This window comes from Trichosurus vulpecula, chromosome 7, assembly GCF_011100635.1.
Source record: "Trichosurus vulpecula isolate mTriVul1 chromosome 7, mTriVul1.pri, whole genome shotgun sequence".
Lineage (NCBI taxonomy): Eukaryota > Metazoa > Chordata > Mammalia > Diprotodontia > Phalangeridae > Trichosurus > Trichosurus vulpecula.
Window position 1 is genome coordinate 48,303,843 of NC_050579.1, and position 20,140 is coordinate 48,323,982.

Genomic DNA, 20,140 nt, shown 5'->3' on the forward strand with positions numbered 1-20,140 from the left:
AAAATTTTTAAATGTTAATACAAATGAAGAAAAATCATAAGTTGTCAGGTCATGATGTTTTCTGGACTTAACTCAAAAAAAATGACTCAGGTTTTCCCACTAGAACACCTGCTCCAAGCCCTTTGGAGATGTTAATTGTCCCAATCACCATCAAAGGTGATGGTTGCTTGTAATTGACTATAAGTAAGGCACCACATCTATAGATGTTGTTCATTCTTGTTTTAGAAGAGGATCAATGACATCATGGGGGGATGTCTTGACTTGTGCATGAATTGGATTAAAGTGAGGCAGAGCTGTGCAAAGTCATCAGCCTTACTCTTTTTTCCAGTCACTGAAGTCCAGTAGCAAGACAAAAGCCAAGATGACCGGTGATGACCCAGGATGCAGTAGATGACCTTGGCATCTTTGATGTCTGACCAAGGTCTAAGCACTCCATAGTGTCTGTTTCAGCTGCCTTCATGGCCACTGGAAAAAATTGGTCTCATCTGCCCATTCCATCATGAGTTTGAGGCAAGGATCATCACCTCTTCTCTAATGATAGGAAACCAAGCTCCAAAAAGAGGAAAAAAACAATACTTGTCTAACACAAATAATGATATATGTGTAATACATAAATTTACAAAGGTTTTCACATATATGAGACTTGATTATTACTACCTCCAATTTACAGATGAGAAAATTGAAGTTCAGAAGGATTATCTTGTCCCAGGGTCATACATTTAGAGTCTGAAGGGACCTTGGAAGCTATCTAGTCTAGTCTAATCATCTCATTTTACACCTGAGGAAACTGAGGCCTAGGAAACAAGCATCAGAGATGGGATTTGAATCCTAGACCTTCCTCTCCAGTATCAGTTAGGGAGCTTTCGATCACACCACAATACTTCATGGTTCAACACTGTGTGACCAGTAGGTAGTAAAACGGGGACTAGAACTTGGGTCTCCTGAGTTTTACCGCCTCCTTCCTTCCACTGTATCAGCCCACCCCACTCCACCTCACCCCAGAGCCAGAGTGGCAGATTGAGCAAACATTTTTGTTTGGTCTACATAAGGACGATGTCACATTGTTCACTGCTGTCATAATATTTGACTTGGCATCATTTTTTTTCCTGTTCCAAATTTATTTTTTCCTACATTCAGCAAGAGAGATAATACTCATGATTACCAGCGATCACGGTGAAAGCTACACTTAATCATCATAACTGACAATTAAGTTGGGTAACAACATAGAGACAGGTGATTTCACACAAGGCTAATGAAAATAGGCCATTAAAATTCACACGCATTTGGCAGCGTTTCTGGCTCTTGCCTCATTGTGCATGCTTCAGGAGTGGCTGCCTAGCACAGAAACAACCCTGAGAAGAATAGAGAAATGAAGGGCATGAGGAAGAAGAATCATCCTAGGCTTTCCATTCACCTCATTTCTTTCAGGAAACAGTCCTCAGGTAGTCAGTCAACAAGTACTTACGAAGGACCTGCTATGTCCCGGGCACTGTGCTAAATGCTGGGGATACGAAGAAAAGTAAAAGACTGCCTTCGAGGAGCTTAGTTTAATGGGAGAGACAACGTGAATAACTAGGCACAAACAAGCTGTATATGAGATATACTGGAGATAATCCATAGAGGGAAAGTGCTAGCATTGGGAGGGGGGGGAAGGAAAGGCCTCTTGTGGAAGGCAGGATTCTAGCTGAGACTTGAAGGAAGCCAGGGAAATCAGGAGCCAGAGATGAGGAGGGAGAGCATTTCAGGCACGGGGGTCTCCAAGACAGTGTATCTCATTCTAGGAATAGCAAGGAGGCCAGAGTCCCTGGATTGCAGAGAAGTGTAAGGATCTTGGAAAGGTAGGGATGGGCAGGTTATGATGGGTTTTAAAGGCCTGAGGACTTTGTATTTGATGCTGGAGGCAAGGAGAGGAAAGGAAATGGAGGCATCAGTTATAGACATCCTTCTCTAGGAGATTAGCCCCAACAGGCAGCAGGGATATTGGATGATAGGGAGTGGGGATGGATGAATCTAGCGGTTGGGTGGTGGTGGTTGTTGTTTTAAGGTTGGGGGAGGAAGGAGGAAAGCAGCCAGTAGACAGAGATTGAAAATAAGGAGAGAGTGGGGATGAGAAAGGGGCCAATTTGCTGGAGAAAAAGGGATAGAATGGGATCATTTGTGAACGTAGAGGGGTTAGCCTCAGGAAGGAGAAGGGACTACCTCTTCACAGGTAATGAGTGAAGGAGGAGAAAGTAGAAGAAAGTTATCTTGGTGATGGGAGATGAGGAGGAGGGAAGAAGAAAGAACTTATGGGGAATGGCCTCAATTTTTTCAGGGAAATGTGAGGCCATGTTCTCAGCTGATAACGCTATGTGGTAGGAATCCTGACAATTATATCAAATGAGATAAGCTATGTAAAGCATTTTGTAAACTTTAGAGCGCTATATACGTGTCCACGGTTACTGTTGCCCTTGTTATATCTCATTTCCCTGAAGAGCAGAGACAGAATGGGCAAAAAGCCAAGTAGAAGGGAGCGCCAACTGAGTGCCATGGTGGCCTGGGCTCAGATTCTAGAATTAATACAGTCCTAGGCCATAAAAGCCATGGTAGAAAAGGCACTTTTTTTGGGGGGGGGGGAGGTGAGTGGGCAGGGGCAGAGCTAATAACCCTGAAGATCCAGACCAAAGCTATTGCTAGAGAGGAGCTCATGCAGTAGACCATCTGATAGCTTGCTATTCTAAGTAAGTTATCCTTACTAACTAGGAAGTGTTGTTGTGTTGGTCCTTCATTCTCGAAGAGGACCCCATGGCATCAGGGAAATGATGACATGACTTGCAGTTGACTTTGATTGGAATGAGGGAGGGCTGTGCAAGTTCACCAGCCTCACTTTCTCCTCCAGAGCCATCTGGGTCCAGTGACCAGATATTTTAGAGTTAGGCTGAGTGGCCAGTCTAGAGTCTCATAGGAGAAAGTACCAGGAAAGAACCTGGTACTTGTCTTTCTCTATTTCCACCGATGGTGTGTGACGCTGCTCCTACATGGTCTCTGTGTCCTCTGGCATCTACCTCTTCTTCTTGTTCTTCCAGGATCTGGGGGAAATTAAAGATGAACATCTCTTCTTCAAGGAAGATCTCTAACTGCAAGGAAAATGGCTGGGACCCCTTTGAGGCTGGATGGCTATGTTCTCAATGCCAAGCATATGTCCCTTTCTGCTCTGCTGCAAAGTGGTCAAGCCACCATGGCACTCAGTTAGATGCTTTATCCCTGAGGACTTCCTTCCTTTCTACTTGGCTTTTGCCCATTCTGTCTCTGCTTTTCAGGGAAATGAGATATTAACAACAGCAACCATAATGGCAGACACGTATATAGTGCTCTAAGGTTTACAAAATGCTTTACATATATTATCTCATTTGATATAACCGTCAAGATCCCTACCACATAATGTTTTCAGCTGAGAACCTGGCCTTATATTTCACTGGGCCATTCACCATAAGCTATCTCTTCTTTCTTCCTCATCTCATATCACCAAGATACCTTTCTTCTGCTTTTTCCCCCTTTACCCATTACACATGAAGAGGTATATAAGGTACCTTTGATCTATGAGTCCTCAGATCTTGCCCCCCCCCCCACACACACTTATTTCAAGCCTGCCTTCCAAAAAGGGGGGTGGGGCACCATGACAGATGGCTGAAACGTCATTTTTGAATCTACCTCTTGGTAGAGGTAAACTCCATCCTTCCTACTCTACTCCCTCCTTCCTTTCTTACTGCCTTCCTCCCCCTGCCTTCCATCCACATACTTAATACATCCTTACATGGGGGCTTAAAGGTTTGGGGATCACCTACAACTACTATCCCACATCCTCTCTCATCCTCCTCTTGACTAGAAGGCAACCCTGGTGTTGGGCCAGCAGCACGCAAATGGGATGAGATGCTCATCTTTAATTTCCCCCAGATCCTGGTAAAGGGGCAATGGGGGGCCCCCAGGAGTAATGACTATGGCAAGCACCCACATGGAGTATCCTTCCTACCTGCACTCTCCATCCATATGGACTTAAAGCCACTCCCCTCCTGCCTGCCATGGGGAGGTGTGGTTTTTGGCCCTCTGAATTTAGCACCCTCCAAGTTCAGCAGTACCAGGGACAAAGCTCTAGTTACCCACACTCATTGTGATCCTACAAGTCACTTTGCTTCACAATCTGTAAAACAGAGATTAAAAATCCCAGCCTCACAAGGACGGCTAAATGTGTGTGAAGTGATTTGAGTTCCTGGAAAAAAAAAAGAGAGAGAAAGAATGTATTATACCCGAAGGAGGCTCGAGAAGAGAGGAAAAGGTTTGGGACAGTCATTATGGAGAACCAGCTAGGGTGTCAGTAAGAACAAAGGACTATCAAGCAGCACAGAGGCCACAGCTGAGGGGACACTGCAAAAATTCCTAATTGGGTGAAATCAGCAGGACTTTGTGATTTCTCAGAAGAATCAGGTGGTGGGGGTTATCTTGGGTTAAGGATGATCAGCCCAGGAATAACCAACAGTCCTGATAATGAGGGATTCTTAAAGAGTGGCTAATGAATCCTTTAAGTGGCACACAATGGAAGCAAACGAAGCTAGAACAGGACAGATGCACTCGAAGAATAGGTCCCAGAAGTGATGAGAGCAAAAAGCAGATTTTTTTTTTTGAGTGAAAGTAGAGAGAGATGGGAGGATCAGAGATGGCGGCCATTATGGAATTTCAAAGGCTCCTGGAGCTCAGGAAGTTTTATGAGACAGTGTTGGTCCATTTTATGACCGCAGAGATGTACGTCTACAAACGGATAGGAAAGGTCATTGGCTTTGAGACACTGTGTGCTCAAAATATTAGAGATAATCTACATGAAATTGAAGACCCCCAAGGTTGACGTTAGGGGATGTGGCACAAAGGAAGGACATGACTGAAGAACAGACTGAAGGTCTGTAGGCCACAGCAGCAAGGATAGGGAGGGGATGATAGACTTCAAAAGTGAAAATTTATCGAGGAACGACAATAGAATGGTCTGTAAGCACCAGTGGGGAGCAAGGACGATGCTCGCCCCTCCTCCTGACCCTGAGTTGGGAGGGAGGGGAATGAAAGGAATAATCCCTCCATTCTGACCTGGGTCTTCTCTCTCTGGGACCCTTTTGAGTGATGTCATTAGCTCCCATTTTTATCAGTTCCTAAGGATGTGATCAGACAATTCTCCCTATTCTCTCAACAGAACTTATGTCAAGATAGTGAGAGATCACACAGAGTAAAATTATATAGAACATATACCTGGATATAGACCATGTACTTTGTTCCTGGTGAGGCTACACGTCTGAGGCCCAACTCCCAAACGAAGTCTTAATGGCAGGAAGTCTGGTGTTGGAGACTCGGCATTCAGGGCAGATTCCAAAAAAGGGAAGACCTGGTTTCTGAGACTGATGGCGGAATGTCTGGGGCAGGGATGGGGAACCTGCAGACTCGAGGTCACACGTGGCCCCCTAGATCCTCAAGTGCGGTGCTTTGACCGAATCCAAACTTCAGAACAAATCCCCTTGATAAAAGGATTTATTCTATTAAGTTTGGGTTCCGTCAAAGGTCTGCATTTGAGGACCTAGAGGCCATACGTGGCCTCGAGTCTGCAGGTTCCCCACCCCGGGGGGCTTGGGTGCTCCATGGTTATGGAGGGCCGTCATTGTTGTACATCTTACATGGCTTGGTGAAATATGGGAAAGCTTCAGGTTCAGTCATGATGGGAGGTCTGGAGAATTCTTGCCATGATTCAAGGTGTAGTAGCAGTGGACTTCAGGGCAGAAGGTCAGTGGAAATGGGGGCAGATAGGGAGGGAGGGCACACCCAAACGCAGTCCCTTAGAGGTCATTGTCACTAGCTAAGGCTTTGCCTCTAGACCTGATTCAGTGATAATGGAGGGCATTCACTCAGGACAGAATTGCAGTAGCTTCCAGGGAAGTGGAGGAAATGGAGAGAGGGAAAGGAGCCCTCAAACCCCAGTCCTAAGAGGGGTTGAGGGGAGGGCATCTACTTTCACTTAAGTGACAAAGGCTTTACCCTACCATGTGGCTCAGTCTCTAACCAGCCTACCCCAGATTCAATGGGAGGTGGTATGTGTGCACTGAGTTATGCAAACAGGACTTGAGCTCCTCACCTAGCATCTTCTCTACCAACAGACCAGGAGGGATGGGAACAAGCATTTACTAAGTGTGTTCCAGGCACTGAGCAAAGCCCTTTACAAATATTATCTCATTTGAGATATTAGGGAAGTGCCATTCTCCTCTCCATACACAGAGATACTATCTCCCTCAGTCGGGGAGGAAACGCTCCCTGAACAACTCTCACTACTAAGGCTGCATCCTGTCAGGATCCCCATTCCTGGCTCCATCTTCTTGCCTCATTGTCATCCCTCTCTGCCTCCTGTTTTTCCACAGAGCTGCTAGCAGGCTTCTTCTTGGATGAGTTGCTACTATCTCCTGGACCCATCTTTGGCTGCTGGTTTCTTCCTTAAAGTTCATTTTACTGCTCTTTTATGAGACTTACTAACAACATGCCTAGAGCTAATCAATATATTTCCAGTTCCTTCGCTGGTCAGGCTCACAACTGTGCCAGGCCAGCACAGAAAAAAAAGAGACCCCTTAGGTCAGATCTTTTATTCATCAACACTCACCACCATACCCTTATCCCAACTGTACCAGCACCGCCATCTCTGCTGCTGAAATTCTCCGGGGAAATCCCTCAGTATTTAGGTTGGAATCAATATTCCTTTCTACCGCTATGATCCCTCTGGCTACTAAGGCCATGTGAAATTCTCAGGACCTTTGGCAAGCCTCAAGGAGGCCAATCTCACCTTGTGTCTGAGACTCTAGTCCTGATGGTGGAAGGTCTGGGGCAGGGGTGGGGAACCTGTGGACTGCTTCTTTGCTCATTTATATTGTACCCCTGGCAAAACCACTCTTCTCAGACTTTGCAGTTTTTCACAGAAACTCAGATTTGGAAAGAATCCCCAGAGACCATTTAATCCAACCCCCACCTAAACAGGAATCCCTCTACAACATCCTTTAGAAGTGGTCAAGGAGCCTCTGCTTAAAGACATCCACTTAAGGGGCATTCCATGACTCCCTCAGGCAGCCCATTCACTTCAGGAGGGTTTGTTTTACATCAAGTCTCAGCTGTTTTTCTGTGACTTCCAAACACTGCCCCTAGTTTTGCCCTCTAGAGCCAAGCCAATCAAGTTTGAAGCCTCTTCTCTAGAGCAGACATCCCTACTTCCTTCAAATGACCGACTTGGGGATGGTCTCCAATGGTCTCATCATCCTGGTCTCGCTCTTCTTCTAGCTTGTTAAGTTTTTTTCTAAAGTGTGGGGGCCCAGAACAGAACATGAAACTCCATCTATGGCCTGACCAGGACAGAGTACAGCACGGGCATCACCTTCCTTGGTCTGTCTGCTTCTTTTAGTGGAACTCAGGTTCCCATTAGCTTTTGTGGCTATCTCGTTGTTCACAAAATCATAGAGTGAAAGTGGATCATGTGGGGTTATCAGACGCCCGATCATTCAAGGGACATCTGGTGACTGCTGCACAGGTAGAAATAACTGCAAAGGTCAAGATGTACAATGCAAGAGATCTGTGCCAGAGTCACCTGAGCATGCTGCTCTAGACAGAAGCAGAGGAAGCCATGAACGTGGCGCTCTCTCCCCTCTCCTACAGCTTCTTTCTCTACCTTTGTCTTTCTAAGGAAATTACAGCAATGGATGGGAAAACAGCCTGAAAGGAGAGGGAAAAAAACGAGGGCAACTTTAAATTAGCAAAATTATTACTGTATGCAAATGCTTATGGAAATAAAGTGTTGAATATGGGCCCCTAGTAAACTGCCAACATGGTTTCCCCTAATAGGTTGTGCACTTCTACATTACAAAAATAGAATGGAAACAATTTAGAACTCGTAAAATAAAATATTTCATTATTTTGCTTTCTTCTGGAAATATTCTTCAGCAGCTCTGAAAGGTTGTGGCTTGTCTTACTGTTCTTTTCAAAAGAGACCTTGGGGCTCAGGCAAGTGTCATGGCACCACAGACCTTGCGGACGATGCAGATGGTTGTGAATAAGTAGAAAGGGCCTTATTCCTAGGAAAGTAATACCTGATAAAGGTTGTCAAGGAAGAAATGCTGCAAAATGTAACATAAGAATATAACAAAACCAACCAGTGTTTTAGGTATGAGATTCTGGAAACTTCTCCAAAATGATGACTCCTCTTCGCTCTCATTTTAATTTAACTTACCATAATTATTATTGGCATCTATTATCAGTACTTATTACTACTGTTATGTAGATTGCATTCTGATGCCTTGTTGTGGCATGCTGGGAACCATGGGTTCTTATACCCATTGCTAAGACACTACAAGTTCTGGCAAGTGTTACCAAGCTGGAAAGGAGTGGAGGACAGGTCCCATGACAGCCCGTATGTCTGTTACCTGAGGACAAACCTAAGCTCAGAAAAGCTCATCACAAGGCTGGATATAGGGTGACCAATTTGGGGGCAGTGGCAACTTTTAGAGACTATTTCCTAAGTTATGGAGGAGCTGCAATCTCTGATGAAGAAAGTACTCAGGCCTCTGAAGTACACCTTGTGCACTGAAATCATTTTGTATAGTGAGCTGAAAGGTATGTGAGTCTCTCCTGAGTAAAAGGATGCGTACTCTGAATCTATGTAGCAATCGGATCAAACCTCACTTCTATCTATACAACAGTAGTTGGCGAGGGCTCTCTGCTCCTTCTTAATGCTGGATTGAGGAAACTGAATATGGCCCACCAACCAAAACATATGACCCTGGGCAAGTCACTTCACCCTGCTTGCCTCAGTTTTCTCATCTGTAAAATGAACTGGAATAGGAAAATGGCAAACCACTTTAATATCTTTGCCAAGAAAACCCCAAATGGGGGTCACGAAGGGTCAGACACGACTGACTGAACAACTACAACTTAGGAGATGTGAATATTGCCTGTCAATTCCTTTCACTTTCAGACATAGTAAGATAAGTTTGATTTTTTTCCCCCAAAATAAAACTCACTCTGCCATCTTTACGTTTTGTGAACATAACATTCAACATGTGTCTGAAGCACTGAAGTCCAAGATGACGAAGGTTGGTTTAAGCCCTGATCCACTGAACCCCATGTCTCCCCCCACACCCATCTCTACCCTGCCTTTTGGTTTAGTTGTTTATGCCCCCAAGGGGTGGTTGAGTGGATGTCCACCACCTACATATTTCCAAGTCAGAAGATGCTTTCTGATGTCTCTCTCTGAAGAATAAAGAGGAGATAACTCTGATATAACCACAACAACTTCCAGTGCAGAATTTCCTTCCTTCCCTGACAGTGCTGTGATTTCTGAGTGGCCAGCTCAGCTGCTGGAAATCAGAGAAACACTCAGCAGGAAAGAAGCCTACAGATGGACCACAAATGGCTCATTCTGTAGAGTAGTGAAAGGGCCATTTTAATTTGTAGGGCATTGTGTAGATACCAACACAATATGTAATTTTCACTAACTGACTTTTTAATAAATATGCATACTATATCATCTCTCTCAAGAGAAATAATTTGCATTATGTTTGTCAGTTGGATGACACTGTTTTCGTCCCTGAAGAACAAGTATTCTTAATGACCAAGAGAAAGGATACACATAAGTTGAGACACCTTTTGCCGCTAAATGTTTCCGTATGAGGCGCTCTGTACCATACCAGTTAAATCCTTTGGTAGCATGTCCGATGCGTGGAAGATGGACGCTTGCTATAAAAGAACAAATAAATATGAATAAACCAATTCATCGGAAGCTGACTAATGGATTTGCAGTCTAAGCCAGAGCTGATACAAAAACTCCCACTTTACAGAAATCACGGTAGACTCTCTGAACCCAGAAATAAGTCTACGTGAACTGGAAATCCAATGTGCATCCAGAAATAAAGTTGGAGATGTTAACTAAGATACGCAATGATTTTCTTATGAGTCAATCAACTCAACCAACTGTGAGAGATACATCCACAGAAGCCAGATTTAATTAGTTCAAGAGTTTGCTTCAAAGATTTGCTGTCAGGCTTAATATCTGCATTACTGTCATCCTATCATATACTTTTCTGGTGGTCAAAATAATACTAAGATGAGCATAACGCTCCCAGTACCTGAAAATGAGTTACAGAAAACTTGTCCTACTACCCCACTTAGGGCCTCATTTCGTGACATGGGAGCAGAGTGGCTTAAGGTTTCTAGACTTTTTGAAGGTGGACAAATTACTTTAAGAGGCAGGGGTCTACAATGGAGGGGGAAAAAAGAACACAGGCTAAAATCAGAAGCTTAGGATTCTAATTCTGGCTTTGCCACTAACACGATGTGTGATCCTGGGCACACACTTTATCTCTCTGCCTCAGTCTTCTTCTCTGTAACATGGGGATAAAAGTATTTTAAAGGGTTGCTCTGAGGCTTATATGAGATAATAAACATGAAAGCACATTGGCGTTATATCAGGTGTGTTCCCTGCTTGTTCCCTAGCCCCAGGGTTCAACTCTACCATGAATAATGAGTGGGGCCTCTTATACACATGTACACTAAGTCTGCTTTACCCAGAGAACAGAAATATGGGTATTATTAAAGCACCAATATAAACACACTTACCCTTCTTTTTCCTTGCAGCTAAAGAGATCTTTTTCAAACCTTCCTCTAGTTCTGCCATCTTGATACCAGACAAGGCATTGGAGCGATCCCGGTGCTGAGCCACAATCAACGCCAACTAGATAGAAGAGCCCACAGACAGCACTGCTAAGGGAGTGTAGACATGCCACCTGACTCCCGGGGAGTGGCTGCTCATCGTTTTGGTTTGGTCTCTTCTGGATGTTCCAAGTTCTCTGTTCATCACTCCCCACCTCATCTGTAATTGCATCACCCTTGCCCCCATCTTTCCTTATTTATCCTGCTTTGAGATCAATTGTAAGATCTCCCCTCCCACCTTTCAGGATAACCATTAAAAGCAGAACCAGAGAGGCAGGAACAGTTTTGAATACTCTGGGCCATTGGGTGGAGATGCCGCCAATATGCCAGGCAGCATCACTCTCTTCTCAGCCTGCCCACGGTACCTGCATAGGGATACAGCCACAGGATGGGCTAGTGGCTGCCCTGGATAAACCACCCTCTCGTTCCTGGTACAATTACTGCTCTACTTCCTGGGAGCAGCTTCCTTAGGGTGATATGGAGACACTGCTTTGATGGCAGCCACATAAGTCACCGAAATCAAGAAGGCCCCTCTCTCCTTGGGCTAGGCTGACAAATTTCCTGGGTGACAGCACTTGTCACTGCTGATCACCTTCTCCTCCCAGGAACTTTCTCCTCTCTAGGTCTTCATGACCCTGCTCGCTCCTGGTTCTCCTCCTACCTGTCTGACTGCTCCTTCTCAGCCTCTTTTGCTGGATCCTAAAGAACTACAGATGGATATATGAATGTGATGGAATACTACTGTGCTATAAGAAATGATGAGCAGTCAGATTTCAGAAAAACCTGGAAAAGCTTACATGAACTGATGTTGAGTGAAGTGAGCAGAACCAGGAGAACATTATAAACAGTAACGGCGACATTGTGTGATGATCCACTATGATAGACTTAGCTCTTCTCAGCATTGCAATGATCCAGGACAATCCAAAAGACGCGTGATAGAAAATGCTAACCATATCCAGGGAAAGAACTACAGAGTCTAGATGCAGATCGAACCATACTATTTTCACTTTTTTTGTTTTTTTCTTTCTCATGGTTTCTCCCTTTTGTTCTGATGCTTCTTTAACAACATGACTAATGCAGAAAAAGGCTTTGTACATATAGAACCTATATCAGATTGCTTGTTGTCTTGAGGAGGAGAGAGGGAAGGGAAGGAAAGAGAAAAATTTGGAACTCAAAATCTTACAAAATGGAATGTTGAAAACTATCTTTACATGTAATTGCAAAAAAATACCATTAAGTAAAAAAAATAAAAGAACTACAAATGATGGATGAGAGGGAAATGCTCATTTAAGGCTCAAAGGTTAGAATCTTGTTGTGTAGCAGGGTAAGTAATGGTTGAAGTTTTTTCCACTTTTGTTTCTCAGAATGTGAATTACCCGCCCCTCCCCTGAGACAAAGAGGAGAATCACACTGGCATTCATTACTCTGCCTGGAAAATAACATGTCTTGATAGCAGTTTTAATCATTTAAACCCAACCCAAGCTCTGACAATATAGTTTATAAGAGTCCTCCAAATCTCCCAGAACTCTATATTGGTCTCCAAAACTAAAAAATAAGAGATGACAGGATACTTACCAAGTCCTGTCCTTTGCTTCTAGACTCCTTGTCATCAATAGGGAATAAAAGGACTCCTCCCAGACTCAGATCTGTTAATAAACCACAGAGCATTAGATTCACTGAATTAGCCACTGGAGTGGGAAATAGTTATGCACATAAAGACTCTTCCTTCAATCCTTCCACCCTCACATCCAATAAATGCCCAAGTTCTGGTGAGTTTATACTTTCAAAATGATTCCTACATTCCATACCTTCTTAGCCCCACTGTCCGCACTCCAGTCCAGGCACTCATCACCTCACTCCTAACATAGCTGCCATACTTCGTTGGTCTCCCTTTCACTAGTCTCTCCCCTGATAATCCATGCTGCATAAATGTTCTAAAGCAGGTGCCAAACTCACCTCCAAAGTCCCAGTATAGCTTGAACCAGATTAAAATGTAATTGGGAAATGTCTAACAAAATAAATAAAAATACAAATGCATAGATAACGTTAATTTGTGGTTTTCTAAGTCAACACGTAGCACCCTATTGGAGTTGGACACCATTGCTTTTAAGCACCACTTTCACGTCAGTCCTTTGCTCTAACACCGGCTATTCATTTACTACAGGACAAAATTCACCATCCTCAGATTAGCATTGAAGGCCCTTCACAGTACAGGCCAAACTTACCTATCCCCAATTAAACCACTGCCCCACAATGGGCTTCCTTTTGAACTAGCCAGACTGCTCTGCTTATGCGCTTTCATTTCTCTGCCTTGGCTTATGCCATTCTACCGCCTAAAATATCTCCTACCTTCATTAACCATCCAAAAAGCCTAGTCTTCCCTAACTACTCCAGCCCAAAATGAGTGATGTCTCCTCCCCTGGAACCATGGAAGTCATTCTCCTGGTGCTCAATGGAATACCTTCTTTTTGGTAATTTAGCTTTTATATCTGTATATCTTGGCTTTTGAACTGGCCTAGCCCTTGGACCTTTTCATCACTATGTCCTCATCTGTAAAATGGGGATGCTCATGCCTGGTCTGCTACTTTACAAGGCTCTCATGACATCTTGAATCAGAGTAGATTTGAAAATGCTTTGAAATGTAGTACTCTGAGGTAGAAAAAGACTGGGAAAGATCTTGAATGACTAGTGAGATATAGAACCTATATCACATTGCTTGTTGTCTTGAGGAGGAGAGAGGGAAGGGAGGGGGAGAGAAAAATTTGGAACTCAAAATCTTACAAAATGGAATGTTGAAAACTATCTTTACATGTAATTGCAAACAAATACCATTAAGTAAAAAAAATAAAAGAACTACAAATGATGGATGAGAGGGAAATGCTCATTTAAGGCATGGGGGGATCATGCCCCATGTTTTTCTGTATCTCCCACAGTGCTCTGCACAAAGATGGTCATGGCCCCTTTTCTCAACATTTTTACACAGGCATTCCCAAAGGTTGTACCCTAATGGGACACTTTCCCCCTCTCAAAGGTCTCCATACTTTTGACAATCTCACCTGCTCTCCTCCAAGGCACTTAACATCTCTACATAGTTGCCTCCCAGAACTAAACTCTCCTGACCCACAGTTTCAACCAACAGCTGGATACTTCTACCTGGATTTCTTACCAGTGCCCCAAACTCAGCCTGTCCAAACCTCAACTTGTCCTCTTTTCTCCAAAACCTGCTTCTCCTTTTAACCACCCTATTTCTGTCACTGACAGCACCATTCATTCGCTCTTTCCCAAATCCTTGAAACCCTGATGTTACCCTTGACTCCTTCTTCCCTCTCTCACTCCTCCATATTCAATCAATTGTCAAGGCCCATACAACCATTTGCCTGAAACTAATGCAACAGAATCCTAACTGATTCCAGTCTCCTTTGCCCATAAATCCTCCCTTCAAATCACTGCCAGGTCCATCTTTCTTATGCACAGGTCCAATCAAATAAATCTTCTGACCAAAATGCATCAATAGCTCTCTAGTGCTTGCCAACTAAAGCCCAAACTCACTAGTCATTCAAGATCTTTCCCAGTCTTTTTCTACCTCAGAGTACTACATTTCAAAGCATTTTCAAATCTACCCTGATTCAAGATGTCATGAGAGTCTTGTAAAGTAGCAGACCAGGCATGAGCATCCCCATTTTACAGATGAGGACATAGTGATGAAAAGGTCCAAGGACACACAACAAGGAGTAGAACTAGAACTAGAACCTGGGAGAGTTCTTGATTCCCCAACACCATTTCAACATTCTTTCCACTAGTACAGCAAGCTGCCTCCTGTGGGGCGGTGGGGTGGGGTCCCCTTCTGCTTTACTGTGTACCTCATTCTTTTCTTTGTTTCTTACCCTTCATCTTCCCTGCTAGTTCATAGATTTTCCTTGGTTCACCTGATCGAACTTCTAAGGCTGTGAACAAACCCCCTCTGCCCCAGCGTCCAGAATCATCTGGTGGGGAAAAGAGAATGCCTGGTCATTAATGGAAAAGGAAGTCAAATATAACTTCATTTCTAATGGGTTCCCAGTATGAATGTCCTTCCAGAGAGAGGCATGGTCTCCTATTGAGACTTGGGCTCTTGCCAGATGTGCCTAGAAACCAGTACTTCAAAATCCCGTTATGAAAGAAGTGACTTTGGGAAGGACTATAACAGTATCTTGTAAGGGCTTCTATTTTCCTGTGCCCTCCATGATCAAGAAAGGGTACAGTTACTTATGAAACAATAAGGAAAGCACAGTTAGAATACTAGTATTTGCCTTTGACCAGGAGGCATCCTGTTTGGCTGAGAGTAAATCCAGGATTGTTGGACAAACCAATGATTTCTGTCCAGAGGGTCAGGTTGGGTCAATTCCAAATTGGCCAGTGGTACTTAGATGGGCTCTTGGTACTCCAATCTCATTTTCTTATTTAATCATCCAAATAGGCAACCCCTTTCCCAGTCATGGGGCTAGGAGTAAATAGTAGCAGAAGAGGGAAAAGGCCTTGTAACAATTCAACCTGACAATCAGTCTGTTCCCAAAGTCCACAAAAAATGCTCCATTTTTCCAATTGCCTAAAAAGTGTAATGAGCATTTTACTCAAACGGAGATGTATTTTTTTTTTTTTGCCCCACTTGGTAGAGGACAAAGACTAAACAGGAATGTGATGCAATCTCCACGTGACAAAGTGAGCCAATAGCCACAGTAAAGTCTTTGGCCTCCTTTCTCTTGGGTCAGGGCTCTACTCATAACCACATGCTCTCTCTATGTCACTAGTGCTCTGTATGATAAAGAGGGGTGGGATTCCCCCCACCCCACCCCAACACACCCCCCACCCCACCCCCTGCTTTGTCATACCCACGCAGTGGACAATGATGGCATCCTCTGCTCCTGCCTGGGGGTGGGTGACATCCCCACTAACATAATTGATCGAAATCGGGTCTTGATCTTCATAACTGAATTCAATGTCGCTCTCATCATTCCCTTCCTCCACTTCATCTGTTTCACTTTCCTCAGAGGGCAGGCAGGATGACTGGTAATTGTTTGACTCCCACCATGCCATCCTAAAACAAATCCATAAAAGAAAAGAGCAAATTAAACCCCTGACATGTTTTCCCCTTAGGGCCTGTTTCACACTTCTTTCACTAATAATAAATGCCAAACACAAATGTAGTCTGACAACTCTAGAAACCTGTACAGATAAAGGATATCCTTTATCGTCTGCCTGCAAGTAAGTAAAAGAAGAAATGATACTGATATCTCTAATAGCCAAATGATTCATCTTTAGATGGTGCCTACCATCTCTATCTCTCACTGGTCTTTAAAAACATACCTGAAGAAAAGGCTGTTTATATAAATTTCTTCACTTCTTTTTGTCAGGATATTACCAACACAATCTTTAAATCTGTCTGTTTCAGCAGGACACGCCAGCATCCCCCAAGTATTCAGGCCATTTTGCTGAAGCAGACTGGATTTTGAGAGTTATTTTTGGCTCAACCTTTAAGAAATCACTTATCCTACTACCAATGGGGCCCCGAAGCATCACAGAAGTTTCCTGCACCTTTAAAATTGGAATAAATAGCACAGTCATTTACTCTTGGGTGAATACAACAGAATCCAATCCCTTGGAAAATTCCTCTACCATCTAAGGCCCTGAGCTAAGTAGGGTATTCCTGCCTTTATGTCTTTTAATGCAGTTATTCAATCTCTCTTCCCCAAGTAGGACAGCAGCTAAAATTATCTCCGTGCTTTGTCCTCTACAAATCATTCTCAGCCTCATGGTGCTCCCTTCTTCTAAGATCAGAGCAAGGCAGGCTTGACTCTGAGTCTGCCGTGGGACACCCGCGTACTTTTTCCTATGCTGTGCCTCTTGCTTTTCCTTCTTCTTCTCTTCCATCAGCCTCACTCTCTTAGCCGCTGCCTCTTGTCTTTTCTTCCGTCTCTCCTCTAGTTCTTCCTGGCTCAGGATGCGCTTTCTTTTGGTAGGCCCTTCCAAAAGTCCTGGGATGAGAGCCTAAATATGAGGATGAAAACAGACCAGTGGTTATGTACTGTGATGGGAGCCTGAGGAACCGCCCAGACCCTGCAGGAATCTCTCTTATCTTTGAAATGCAGTGGCTTTGATTCAGAGGCAGTAAGGCAAGCACTTCACACAGCACAGTAGGTCTACACTAGTTTACAACAGGAAGTGAGGAACAGAGATCCTAGGCGATATTAACTATAAATACATATGACAGGTGGGTATCATAATTATGGCGAAAAGGATGCCTAGCTCTCCTGGGTTGTTGTGGTGGGGTTTTTTGGGGGGCGGGGTGGGAGCAGATGGACCAGGGGATTCTCTCTATCCAAAATGTTAAATTCAACAAAGACAGTACAGCGATGCCTCACTGATCTCACATCACTGAGTAATGAGGCATTTAATAGAAGGTGATTTTCTAGATGACCAAAGCTTACCCTTTAACACCTGAAACCTTTTAATTTTAACTATTTTTATTGGAAAATTTCTACAACATATTATGCCATTCCTTAACTTTTTAAGGTTACCGAATATAATTTAACCTTTAATGATGAATCAATAGTACCACTCCGCTCATCAGTTATAATAAAGGACTATCTTTCCTTAGAAACTACTAGGGTTCAGTGGGCTGTTTGCATCTGTGCTATGGGCATCAGAATATGGTGCTTTTAATTTTTTTAATATCTTCTATCTTGCTATCAGCAGCTGCTTTTCAAAGCTATTAGTGTTTGATTTCAACCATTATTCCCTTCTAATATGCTACTTCTAACCTGTCGTGGGTTGGCAAATTTAATGGCCATGTTCATTAGAACTGTATGTAAAGTAAAAGCAGATAGTCTCTGGGTGAGGGTTGAGGGCCTAGCTTACAGAGTAAAGTTCATGGATCTAGGGGGCAAGGGTTTTTATGAGAGCAACTTCAGTGCTCAGAGGGTTTTTCGCACATTTTTGGTTTTCCACTATGTTCTGAAGCATTGGGATCATTGGAAATCTGACCTCCAGTAAAATGTAGTATGTCATTTGAATAAAGTCATTTAAGTAAAGATAATCAATTTCTCTCTCACAAATATGACAGAGCCAAAACCTGTCACCCACTTCATTTTCAATTTTCAGAATCCTGTTTTCCTCTTTCTAAAGTGTAGCTTAGAAGACTTCAGCCTTTGCCAAAACAGAGGGAACTCACGCTTCCTTTATTTCGGAGTGCCCTCCCCTCTTGATTGATCTCATCCAAAAGGGTTTTCTGAAGATCCACAAGTTGCTCAAATGATTTCCTGTCTTCTTTACTTGGCTCTTTAGAATAATCTTTACCTTCATATAAATACATATGACCTTGTAAAAAGCAAACAAAAACCATAAATGGAGAAAAGCTAGAAACAAAAGAAAAACAACTTAATTTCTGTAAGAGATAAGACAGAGGGAAACATGAGAACCCAGCTGCACCTACGTAGATAAGCAAAGAATCTGGTTTCCTAATGGAGCCTGCCTGTGTAATATGAGCAGGGACCTTGGACCATACTCTCACTTACTAGAGCTTATGTTTTATGATAATTGCCTCTTGATGGCCCTTTCAAATGTAAACAGCATGGCTGACAGCCCAGAGGGCTGGATTAGGATTCACAGGGTCTGCATTTTACTCTCCAGTCCACTGGCTGGACTCACAGGGTGACTTTGGATGGATTACTGGGCTCCTCAGAGACTCCAAGGACCATCCATTTGACAAATAACAGCTCAAACCTCAGGGATATGAAGAGCCACAAGATAACACATGCTGTGTTGTAAAGTTCACTGGACAGCCAAAGTATGCCCTTTTACAACTTTTATATGGACTGGAACATAACTGTCTAAATGGGGTGTCCTTCCTCCTGTAAAATTAGAGGAGTAAGTGATAAGTCTTAAGAAAAAATGGGAGATCGCCAAGAGAGAATGCAGAGAGACCAAGAAATAATAAAAGTGATAACATTAAAAGTGATAATGACGATGCTTTATATTTGTAGAGCACTTTACAAATTTCTAGACAATAACAAACAGTACCTAGCATCTATATAGCAATCCTGGGCAGCAAGGAGGCACGATGGCTAGAGTGCTGGATGGCTAGAATTGGGAAGACTCATCTTCAAGTTCAAATCTGACCTCAGACACTTCATAGTTGTGGGACTCTGGGCAAGTCGCTTAACCCTGTTTGCCTCAGTTTCCTCATCTGTCAAATGAGCTGGAGAAGGAAATAGCAAACCTGTCCAACATCTCTGCCAAGAAAACCCCCAAATGGGGCCGTGAAGAGTTAGACATGACTGGAAAAAGAAATGAATAACAAAACACAGCAATTTAAGGCTTCTGAAGCACTTTTCAAAGATCACCTTATTTGATCTTCCTGACAACCCTGGGAGGTAGGAGCTGGTGTTATCCCCATTTCACAGGGGAGGAAACTGAGGCAGACAGAGATGAAATGACTTGCCCAGGGTCGTATAGCTAGCTAAGTGTCTGAGGCCAAATCTGAACTCAGGTCTTCTTCCTACTCTAGGCCCAGGGCTCTAACCACCGCACTACCTAGTTGTATTTGATTCTCACATTATTTCTATGAGGTTACGTAGAAGAACACATAGCTATAAAATATCCTAAAAGGCAGGAGGAAACTGAGGCCCGTGGAAGTCAGATGACTTGCCCAAGGCCACACATTAAGTTTGTGAAAGGTGAGACTAGAACCCAAATCTTTTGACTCCTAGTTGTATGCACTTTATTTTTTAAAAGAAAGTCTTTAATAATATTTAAAAAAAAACCACTATATAGCCTGCCAACGATTGCCCTGCACAGTAGAACCCTCTCTTGTAACCCTAAAGTACGGGTAAGCAAAACAACCCAACCCAACCTTGGCTGATAGTGTACATACAGTCTACACTGACTGTCCAAGTGTGAGGAGAGGTGCGGGCCCCGTGTGCTTTCTGTGTGAGAACCAAGGCTGGGAGATAATGATTCTGGAGCAGACAATGCATAATAGTACAATTTACCAAATGAACGCTACATTTAACCCACAGCCACACTAAAATCAGCTCTAAGTTTGTTTTCTCCAAGGACTAAGAAAGCAAACCATTTTCATTCCCAAGAGAGGAACAACTTCACACTTGTAACCAAGCCCAAGTAGCTGTAATTCTAATTGGCACCCTCTAATTAAATCAGCACAGGAGCCATCGATAAAGCTCCTTGTCAACAAGTGAAAATATGAAGGGCAGGGAAGCGTCAAATATGATGAACACAGAGTTCACATGATACAGACAGTTCCCAACTTGCAAATTTGTTTCTCCTAAAGCAAGAAAAATAGAATAGAGCTTATTAAATTTAATTTTTTTTTCTGTTTTATGTAATTACTTACATTGCA

General features: G+C 43.3%; 1 protein-coding gene across 2 annotated transcripts in view; it reads right to left on the reverse strand.

Moving 5' to 3' along the window:
• Positions 1-7,855: 7,855 nt before the first annotated feature.
• CHD1L (chromodomain helicase DNA binding protein 1 like) overlaps positions 7,856-20,140 on the reverse strand; it is a 58,577-nt gene continuing 46,292 nt past the window's right edge. For both annotated transcript variants that reach the window (XM_036768616.1, XM_036768617.1), the window contains exons 16-23: positions 17,954-18,099; positions 16,607-16,770; positions 15,615-15,820; positions 14,631-14,729; positions 12,322-12,392; positions 10,654-10,768; positions 9,666-9,774; positions 7,856-8,129 (exon numbers count right to left, since the gene is read on the reverse strand). In XM_036768616.1, the coding sequence (XP_036624511.1) occupies positions 8,051-8,129; positions 9,666-9,774; positions 10,654-10,768; positions 12,322-12,392; positions 14,631-14,729; positions 15,615-15,820; positions 16,607-16,770; positions 17,954-18,099 (989 nt within the window). In that variant the 3' untranslated portion in view covers positions 7,856-8,050. The remainder of the gene's footprint in view (positions 8,130-9,665; positions 9,775-10,653; positions 10,769-12,321; positions 12,393-14,630; positions 14,730-15,614; positions 15,821-16,606; positions 16,771-17,953; positions 18,100-20,140) is intronic.